At 37.5% G+C, this 11,305-nt stretch overlaps 1 protein-coding gene across 1 annotated transcript in view; it reads right to left on the bottom strand.

Annotated features, from left to right (window-relative positions):
* The window catches only part of LOC114650622 (cullin-5), a 113,031-nt gene extending 111,733 nt beyond the window's left edge, over nucleotides 1-1,298 (bottom strand). The window contains exon 1 of the mRNA XM_028800388.2: nucleotides 1,103-1,298. Within this exon, the coding sequence (XP_028656221.1) occupies nucleotides 1,103-1,126 (24 nt within the window). The 5' untranslated portion in view covers nucleotides 1,127-1,298. The remainder of the gene's footprint in view (nucleotides 1-1,102) is intronic.
* Between the last annotated feature and the right edge of the window lie 10,007 nt (nucleotides 1,299-11,305).

Genomic DNA, 11,305 nt, shown 5'->3' on the forward strand with positions numbered 1-11,305 from the left:
ACTTCCCTGTGACAGAATACCCTTCATGTAAAAGTAGAGGGATTAAAGCATACTGCTATGAATGTGGAGAAAAAAATTAACCCTTGTACATTAAAAATGACATCAATACTAATTGTGTTCATTTTCTTGAACACTTTTAAAATATTGCAGGTACTACAGAGATCCAGATGTAAAAATTAGCCCTTTAGTGCTTTATTTGGAATAACATGTGCAACAAACAAAAATTTTAGACATGGACATTTTCTTGGCTTGGTGAATCTCTGGGTGGTATGCGCACACATACAGAAACACTACTTGCAGTGTCTGCGTGGGCTACCCTCCTACTTCTCAAGGCAAGGATGTTAAAGGTTAATCGACACTCCATCCAGGGTTAGTTCTTGCCTGCCCCCAATGTGGCGGGTACAGACTCCAGCCACTCCTTGACTCTAAACTAGGATTTAGAAAATAGATCAAGAGATGGATGATAAAAACTTGTCTAACGATTAAGTCGTGCCACGCAAAAGAACTAATAAGGGATATTACACACATATTAATTGTGTGAAACCGTGTAGCACTCTATTAAGATATCTGGGCTGTAGAGCCTGGAAACCGTGTTAATGGTATTGAAAAAGTTTCAAACGGTAACGAAATGAAGAATACCACAATCAGACCAGTACTGCGCGGCTGTCAATAGGTTTAAAATATTGATACTAATTTACTCAAAACAATTCTAGGGGTGCTGTCCTACGATAGCTAGTCAATGCTGTTTTGTGAACTGCCTGCCACATGCATAACCAAACCAGCAGACATCCTCGCTGCAAGGCCTGTACACAAATCCAGATACCAAATTCGTTAAAATAGGCCACTCGAGTAACACTGGCAGCGACATTTATGAAAAAAGCCGCAGCTTTGTTTGTTCTCCAGTAATCCGCAAAATAACGTAACGAACACTTCAAACCCCCCACTGTATTTCTCCACTCCTATACCATTTGAAAACAGAATTGCCCGTTTGGTTTGAAAGCTATTACAAGACGCCCTGCGATATACTCTCAAACCGGCAAAAAGAAAACAAGCACCGGCTCAGAGGAAACCGTACAGGCATTTAAAACGAAGTGCCTCCTACCTTTAACAGATTAGACGTCGCCATGTTCCCTCAACTTATTCCCTCGCGCGCTCTCGCGAGGTTTGGACAAGCTACTCTCGAAAAAGGACTGAGTTCACGAGAACAGCACGGCAGGGGTCATTTTGTGTTGGGGAGCTGGGAGTTTTAGGGTGCTGGTTGGGTCTAGAAGCTGGCTTCTTGGTGGTAGATTTTTATTTGTTTTTATTACTATTATTTTTTTTGCCGGACACTTTACCCCCCTTTCCGTCGAAGGACCTAGAGTGTAAACTGTCTCAGCACTGAATTCCGCTTGTCAGACAGGATGCTATACTTAGGAGTCGGAGCCACGCGCTACAGCCTTAAAAGGATGCGTCACATTACGCGCCAGACCCACTTCTCTTCCCCGGTGAAGTGCTCTTTATTTGTGGCTTGTTCGTTTCTACTGCCGCCTTCGGCGCGTATGCGAGATTACAGTCATGAGTCTTATTTTTTAGTACAATTGTTTCTCTTAAAAATAGAACGACAGTTTGTAAAATGGTGCTTTATTGTGTCCCTTAACATAGCACAAAATTAATATTTGCGTTTGAGCAAAAACTGTTTGGCTGATTAAAAATTTGTAGTCAAAACATACCAACATGCATTGCATCTTTTCTCAAAATTTGTGATATAACACCTTACACAATAAAAAAGGTACAGTATTTTGTAGTTATTTTTAAACCTTTCTGTTAATATGCTTTTGTAGTTCTTTTTTGTTTGAAAATAATAAGAGTTATCATGACCTTCCCCAATTGGGGGTGTTTGTAAGAGCTATAATGATTTACTTCATGATGTAGATAATAAACAAGAATAGTTACATCAGATATTTGAACTATATGTGCTTCAGTTTAAATCTTGTCGATTGTAATAAAAATACCGTATATTCTAGCGTATAAGTCGGGTCTTGAAACAAAAAATTGATCATAAAATCAGAATCCGACTTAAAACCCATTCAAAAATGCACTTACTTTTTTTTTTAGATCTTGCTTCCTCCAATCTCACACCAGTTTCTCAGACAGATCAAATTTTATTTTAATTTAAAACCAGCTTCATAATTTCTTCTGATTGAACGCTCCATCATAGATAAGGGATACTCTTACAATAAAGGTGTATGAGGGTGTGAGATACAAAAAACACAAAACAGTGCAAACGTCACTTCTGAATTGTTCGGGTATTACCTTGTGGTCACGTAGGCACAACACATAGAAAAAAATGGCAGCGTGTTCCGGGGTTACTCTCTTATATGGGCGTTAGCATATCATAATCTCTTGGACCAATAGCGTGAGTTTTCCGCATTCGACATATACAATCGACATAAAATACCGGAAATTATACAGTAAAAAAAAAGCCCTGACTTACCCGCGGGATAACTTAAATGCGAGTATGTATGGTATCTATCTATCTATCTATATCATTTTCGCCCTCCGATAGAGGCCCATGGTAGAGCTACTAAGACTTACGTTTCGATCCCTGTCATAAGTTGACACTCTTAATGTTGGCAGTAGGATTGTATTGGTGAAGTGAGGGCAGATATTTCATTAAAGTCATCACTACTCCTCCTCCTTTGATGTTTCATTGATAAGCCCATGATGCGCCCAGAGGGCCCAACAGTGATACATCACTCTCAGTTTCATACCCTCCTGTCTTCCATCTTGCAGCCTAGTTGTTCTGTTCCTTTTAATTGAAATCCAATTGCTGCTTTTTTTCTGCTTCATTTGACTTGATTGCTTGTTGGAAGAAGTGACACCCCCCCCCACACACACACACACACACACACACACTGCCATCTTCTTCAAAAGATTGGTCATGGATATAGCAACAGTGAAAACCTTGGTCTTCCAGTCATTCTGTGCTGGTTCAGTTGTCAGATCAGAGTACTTTGTCTTTTTCATCTCAATGTTTCTTCAACACAACCTTCTCATGATACTGTCAATTCTACAACATATGCCAGCTTGGCTGCTGTTGTCCACAAGACCATGTCTGGTGGAGTGTTGTAGCTGCGATGTCTGGAGGAAACACAATGTTTTTTCCCAAGTCCATGTTCATTTTGTAACCTTGAGCAACCTGAAGGGTACTTGCATACTTTGATGTTATGTACTGCTGTAGAGATTGGCCTGCCAGCTACAGATTGGCCTGCCAGGATATACACTGACCTTGAAATAGTCTAAAATGATACCTCACATGCTTATTAGGGCATATCCAAAGAGGACAAAGTGATAGTAGTCCTAAAACATAACAGCATAGTGTTTGCAAAATAACTTTTAAGTTTTATTTAAAAATACAAACTATACAAATTAAATACATAAAACCGCTATGCATACATTTTTGAAAACATGCTGGTGTGAATCTGCTTCTTTACACATGATGGTACTTTTAGAGCAACCAGTCATTTTTCAAAATGGGGCTAAAGGAGCAAAAAAAAAAAAGGGAAACGATTGTCCCACAGCTATTCTGAAAATCAAGAACATAAGGTAGGGCTTTCAACTGGACTTTTCATATTCTGCAATAAATTATTATTGCAGCTAAAATGTTACCTAATTAGCCAGCTCCATTGTGTTGCAAAGAGTCCAGGGAAGTATTATATAATATCTGCTAATATCTTACTAGTTAACATTAGCTGACTAGTGTTTTGACTTTGTCAGTTGATAAAATTTGGTTGTGTGTCCATTTTAGCTCTAGACTTGTCTTCAAGAAACTGTGACACACAGACAGGCAGGCACCCATAATTGAGATATCAATGTTTTCGGTATCAGGGGACCCTAAAACATTGAGATCTGTCGAAAACTAGAGATCGAAATTTTTGACAAATCTAAAGTTTTCCCACGTCCCCATAGGTGATAGGTTATGGAGGGGAAGGGTGCAAAGCAGTAAGTCATTAAATTTTAATAAACTACAGCAATGAATATAAAAGATTAGGTGACAAAACCAGCTTAAAAGAGATTTTTTAAAATAAATATTTGGCTATTTTGAAAAGTGCCATTTGGAAAAGTCCAATGATGAAATATAAATACCCATAAAATTAAGGTAATTTTAAAATAAAACCTGCAAAAATCAAAAGAAAAATTACATTTTAATATTACATATTAGTGTTTAGTATTATCAAATATTGAGGGTTTTTCAGGTCTAGAGAGACAAAAACATCCAAAAGCTTGATGACTTTCATAACTAGACATTAAGAAAAATAAAATCGGATTGTTCTGAAAAAGAAACAAATCACTGCTGTACTGAGCAACAGACAATAGGTCTGAGAACTATAAAGAAAAATCCAAAAACAACAGTCAGTGACATCACCAACAACCTCAATGGAGCAGGGGTGAAGGTATCACAATGCATCATTCGAAGAAGACTTAGACTTATATACTGTAGGAGGACAAGTGCAGAGGGGAGGAAAGAAAGAATGGAGGTTAGAGGAGGAGGAGGAAGAGGAAGAAGGTGAAGCTAGAAGCTGAGAGCCGGTGTGTGAGCGAGCGAGAGTAGGCTCGCAGTATTATCGACAGGCAGCTGGGAGAAGAGCCCCTTAGTGGAGTTTTTGGCCAGCACTCGGAGGCAGGAAGTAGTGGTCGCTCCTACTGAGCACTTATGTGGAGCAGGAGTAACCAGAAGGCGGTTGGCTCACCGCATAAGGCCAAGGATGGCAGCGGGATTTGGAGGCTTGGGAGGTTAAAGCCCCAGCTTGAGCGCCCAGGTCGCTGTGGAACCCAAGTCTCGGTCTGGATCAGCCAAACGAAGCCAGGGATCGGGAAGCTATCAGACCAGCAGAAGTAGGAGAAGGTCAGCTTCAGGTAGGGTGACTCCCCTGGTGCATACCCTGGAGGGGAGAAGCAGGGGAGCCACCAGCAGAAGAAGGCACTGGGTCTTGTTTTTAAAAGATTGCTTCCAGCTATTGTTTTAACCTCACTTTTAATGGAACTATTTATTGGATTTTAACCTCCACTGTTTCACCCTGGTTTTAATGGATTATTTATTTAATCAAGTTTTGGAGCACTGCACTTTATTTGAACACTTTGTTTTGGTTTTGTTTTAATAAAAGCACTGTCTGCACTTTCCACCTTCCCCTTGCTTCGTTTTGGTATCTTCATTGTCCAGCTCATCCAGTTACATCACCAATGGTGTTGGGCTCAAGAGGTTCCCCAAAGTGAAGTGAGAGCGTGAAGCCGAACCCACATCGTCACAATGCCATCATACCACAAGATGCAAACCTCTCATCAGTGTTAGGAATTGGAAATCCAGACTGGAATTTGCAAAAGAAAGTACAGAGATGAGCCACAAGAGTTCTGGAGCAAAGTTTTAAAAAGCTGATGAGACCAAGCTTAACTTCTTCCAAAGCGTGGAGGAAGATCTGGACATGATCCAAAACATACAAGCTCATCTGTCAAGCACGGTGAAGGCAGACTTGCGTGACTGCTTCTGGAACAGGCTCACTAATGTTTATTGATAATTTTAGTCATGATGATAGCAGCAGAATGAATTCAGAAGTCTACAGGAACATTTTATCTGCTAATTTACAGAGAAATGCTTTCAAACAAATTGTGAGGATATTCATCATACTGTAAGACAGTGATCCTAGACACATTTCCAGATTAACAAAGAACTTAATCGGGGGTGGGGAGGGATAGAAGGTTATAGACTGGCCAAGTCCATCACTAGACCTTAACCTAACTGAGAACAACTTTCACCTCCTGAAGTGGAAACTGAAGGGAAACTGAAATCTATGAGACTCAGGCCTAATTCAGTTTCAGCAAGCAAGGGATATGCAATCAAATATTAAGTTATTTACTTTAAGACTCTCTGTTCCTATATTTCCGCTCACCTGCAAAATTGGGTGGTCTGGTACATAAAGTACTATGTTCTTTGCTGTTTAACCTACTTAGCGTTACACCCAAGTGTCGTTCAGGCTGTAAAAACAGTGCTAAAAGTGTAAGTCCCAAATGTCACTCAGGCAGCGGTATAGACGTGTCCCAACAGTGTTAGTGCCAAGTTTCACTTGCAATGGTATACGCATGTCTTACTTAAGCATCAGGCCTGAGCGTTACCTGGGCAACGGTGTAAATGCATCTTGTCCTAGCCTCATAGTATTCACTTGTAAGAATCACTTCTCATCAGCATTGATGATAAAATGAATCTGTCTTCAGGCAGTGAAAATGAAATGGTCTGTGAAACTGAAAGTGATTCTGGGAATCCAAAAGTGACACTTGTGTGACTCGCATCAACAGAGAAGATTAGTGTCCAACAGGTTTGTGAAATGACACCGTATAGTTAAGATTTCACTAAGTGTAAACAAATTACATTTTTATATGTAGATGATTTCAATTACCCATGAAATAAGAATATTGCAATTTAAAAAGAGATTTTACAGAATGGCAGTTAATTGAATTTTGAATAATGACAGTAGTCCTGTATCCTTAGTGCTTTCAAATATAGAATATTTTGCAAATCACTCGGTCACTGTAGTTCTTAATCGGCTGTTAATCTATTTTCTGAACAAGCTTTGTTCCGCACAGAGTCATAGGGAGACAAAGCTGTCTTTTGCAGTACAGGGATCAACTCTGAACTGGAGGCCAGGCAGTATTAGGGCCTGCTAATGCACACATCACCAAACTGAATTCCCTGAAGCAGTGGTTTCCAAGTTCAGTCCCAGGGACCCAGTGGCAGCATATTTTTATTCCTCTAAATTTCACAATCAGCTAGACATTTCACCTCTAATTGATCTAATTGTTTAAATAGCTGGTTGTTTTTACTTACTCTGCATTGAGAAAAGAGCTGTTGTGTGAGATTTACATTCATTTGAAATTTAGAAATATTTGTATTTTTCCATTGTGTCAGGTTCTGAGCTCTTTTTTGTAACTTTCATATTAATTTTTTTCTCTGAATATTGGAAATTATTGCCCTAAACAAAATTAACATTTTTCTCTTTTGGTAAAAAACTTGATCAACAGAAATGCAGCCAGTTGTCTTACTGTACCTTTATAGTAACAGACAATTTTTTCATACAGTGTGTTTTACAAAGCTCAGTGTTATACCAAGAATACAAAAAAGAATTCTAATTGACAAGATGAAATGGTTTTGTGAATTAGTGCCTACTAATGTTAATAACAGTAAGCTAGTGCATTGACAAATTAAACCATGTTTGAAAAATAAAATAAATCATGCACTATTAAACTATAAGTGACACTGCTAAATGCTTTATTAAACAATATTGTTCTGCTTTTGGTTGAGTATGCTGCCTTTTCAAATGTATTTAGGGTTTGAGTGAATCATATAATTTATATTAAGTTGCATGTTATTATCTTCCAATTTAGTGCCCATGTTTTGTAAATGAACACATTAGTAAATTTTAAAAGACTGGAATAAAATGTTCTTGCACATTTTCCAATTGATCTCCTTGAGGGTTATAAAAATCACACTGCTTATATTGTGAAACACGCCTTTAAATTTTTCCATAATTATTTAGCTCTGAAATGCTTTCTGTTTTTTTACTAATCAAACAACATTTGAATTCGTAGAGTATATATGCTTGCATTTAATTTTTAATTCCTTGAACAATATTGCATACTAAAAACATTGTGCTGTTTTCATGGTAGGATTACTCAATTTAATTATAATTCCATAAATCTAAGTAAAATCATTATTTTTAAAATAAAATAGCATGCATGCAGGACATTATCTCTTTGATAATTCAGACTAATTATAATTAAATATTCAATTAAACATTCAGTTACAAATTACAGCAATCATCACATCAGTGATTGCAGCTTTACCAGAAGCTGCAGCTTTATGTGAAAATTTACCAGCCATCTACAGTAGTTAACTTTCAAACTTCAGTGGGAAAATTACAGGAAAACTTATAGATACAGTAACTGAACTGTTAAGGCAGTTGCTTCGAGACAGTTTATGTTCAGAGTGAGTAATTTAAAATATAAGTTAAGACATTCTTTAATATGTGTCCATGCTTGTATTAAATAACTTTAATTTCTGGCAATAAATAAAGTTTTCCACCCTGTGTTTTGGCAGCCATACCTCATGCACTTTAGAATAGGTCATTCACCTGAAGCTAAGTATGTTTGGACCCGATCAGTAAATGAATGGGAGACCATTTAGGAAAAAGCTTGGTTGCTGCTGAAAGAGGTGGTGGTGAGGACAGCAGGGGGCACTTACTCTGTTGTTTGAATGTGAATCCCAATTCCCCAGTGCAGTGATGGGGACACTGTGCTGTAAATATGGCGCTGACTTTCGGATCAGATGTAAAACCAAGGTTCTGACCCTCTGTGGTCATAAAAGAATAAGGTATATCCCAATGTCCAGGCTAAATTGCCCACCACGGCCTAGACATTCTGGCCCCCTAATCATCCTGTATCTGTAATGGGCTCTCTCTCACCACTTCACCACCTAACAGCTAATGTGTGGTGAGTGTACTGGCATCCAGGTGAATGCTACACATTAGTTGTGGTTGAAGTGGCTCCCCACTCATTGAAGCACTTTGAGTAGTGAGAAAAGCGCTATATAAATGTAAAGAATTATTATTGTTAAAACATACATTTTTTGGTGGTTTTTATCTGTGACATAAAATAATGCTTCATTGATTCATGGTGTGTGATTGATTGTTTGGAAATATTACATATATATATTGATTGCATGTTTGAAATGGGGAAAAATAGATTAGTACAGAAAAATGAAACCAAATTTAGAACAGTCAAAACATTTTTTGTTTATTTTGCCACATGGGATTACTTTCCACCTAATTTTTCTTTTTGAAAATGTATGTTGATACAAGTCCCCTCCCAATTACTGTACCACTGTACTGCCACCATGGGGTCGAACTCTAGTAATCATCTGGGCACCCAGGTCGGTGTGGTATTATGGTTGTGTTGATTGTACAGTACATTAGTTATGCACCTTTACCTTCAGGAAACCATTAAGCGTGTCTTCTCATAATGGAAGAAAACAGCTGGGATTTCCTCAAGAGCTTAGGTGATCCAGCCCTCCAGGATATTGATGGCTACAGCCATAGGGTTACACCAGGACTGAACCTGAAAACCACTGATATATTAGATAATGCATGCTAAATTTCCCCCAGTGATAAATAACGTTCTGTTTATCTATTTTTCACAATTGGAGTCCAGGCAGATGAAGTTATTTTTATTCATAAGAGTGCAGTGAGTCATCTGCATGGACTGAAGTTATTAGTCTGTGCTGAATGTGCTAAAAGCAAATCACTGTCAAATTAAAGCTGTCCTTTGTCATAGTACACATTAATGGTCCTTCCTCTATTCAGAACTATCAAGTTTTGCTAAAACTAATGTTTTAATGGCAATGTTTGAACATTAGGTGGTGCTAGAAACTATATAAACTATATAGAAACTCATAGCATGTTGAGATTTTCATTCCTTTGCTTACAATTACTTAATAATGATCTTCATTATGTCATAACTTTAATAAAACACTTTCAGTTATGGTACTCATTTTGAAACAGCATCCTTGATCATAGTCTAATCAAGGAGTTAAGTGACCTGACCCTGGCCAATCCTTTTATAGTTTTTTTCCACAAGCTGATGGATATGTATTCCTGATTGGTGTATTAATTAGCTGCTTTATTTTTACCCAAAATCAATTCAGATGTACAGTTACCAACTCCATATTATTCAATACTATATTATAGATGTTACTAGGTTCTGGTCATGGTCAGACAAAAAGCACAGCAGCAATAAGGACACTGGATGTGCAACATTATGACATGGCCTGCTTAGAAGTCAGGACTTGCATTATCCCAATAACTTGCCTAATCATGTTTTGACCTTTAGATTTGACTGGAGCTAACTTGGCATTTGTCTCTATGTAGCAGCAAAAGTAAGAATTTATGGTCTTCTTTATAGAGTAATGGGTTCAGCAACAGAAGATCATTCAGTACTGCCTGATCTTTTAAATTGGGTAATAATACATTAATAATATGTTACTGTTTTCACTTTACATGCTTCCATTGGGAACTATCATTAGAAAACATAACGTCAATTTTCACTTATACACAGGTGACACCCACTTATATTTTTCTTTCAGAATAGATGACGTTTCTCTGATGTTGTCCACAGATGTGTTAGTGAGTTAAAGAAGTGCATGTATGAGAACTACTGGTCTTTGAGCAAAAATAAAACAGAAATATTCATTATTGGAGGGAATGATACTGATCACATCAAAAATTATTTAACTCCATTGGAATCACTATTAGGTTTATTGAATCAGCCCACAATCTAGGCATTATCTTTGACAACAGCATGTAATTTATAGCGCACATTGCAAAACTATCCAAAAATGTGGTTTTTTTTTCATCTTGAAAATGTTGGAAAATTAAGGTGTTTTCTTAAATATGCAGGATATTGAAAAAAAATATTCATGCATTTATTAGTAGGATTGACTACATAAATGTGGCGTTCACTGGCTGTTCAAATTATTCCAAATTATACTGTTAAGTGTTAAATTCCTCAAAGCAACAAATATTTCACTACTCAGATCTGACATAAATTGTAAGAGTTTATCTAGCAATAAATAATTCACACGGACAGGATATTTATGATACAAACTGGCCATTTTGTTAGCTATACCACCTTAAATAGCAAGTTGAGTTCATCGAGTCCTGGTCTCAACAAGGCGTTGAAAGTGTGGCACAGGAATTCAAGCCTAAGTCAACTTCATTGTGTCTCATAGTTGCTGCAGATTGGCAAGTGTTTTTTATGAACTGAGTGTAATCCATATTGTCCTAAAAGACTCAGCATGTCTACCTTAACCTGCATAGACCTGGACTTACTACAGGCGGCTTGATCTCTCAGCTCCACACTTAGGCTTTGGCCTACACAGTCCCAAATTGGGAATTAAATTTCAAAAGTTGAAAATATATCTTTAAATGTCCCAATATACAGACACAAAATACCCATCTAGGGAGGGGAAGTATAAAAAACCTCAGGTTTAAAAGGACAAGGCTAATGTTGATTCTTTTTATATAAAGATGTTTATTTTGTAATAAAAGAAATACCAAAATAGCAGAAACACATAAAATAAGGCAAAAATAGTTTTCCCTAAATTTAGAAACCAAAAAACATGAACATGAATCCAGAAAATCAGTACTTACTATGATATGCAATCTATGAAAGACAATGAGCCACTGAAGGACCTGCTCTTCAACCTCACAGCCACACTTCT

The sequence above is a fragment of the Erpetoichthys calabaricus genome, chromosome 4 (genome assembly GCF_900747795.2).
Source record: "Erpetoichthys calabaricus chromosome 4, fErpCal1.3, whole genome shotgun sequence".
Classification (NCBI taxonomy): Eukaryota; Metazoa; Chordata; class Cladistia; order Polypteriformes; family Polypteridae; genus Erpetoichthys; species Erpetoichthys calabaricus.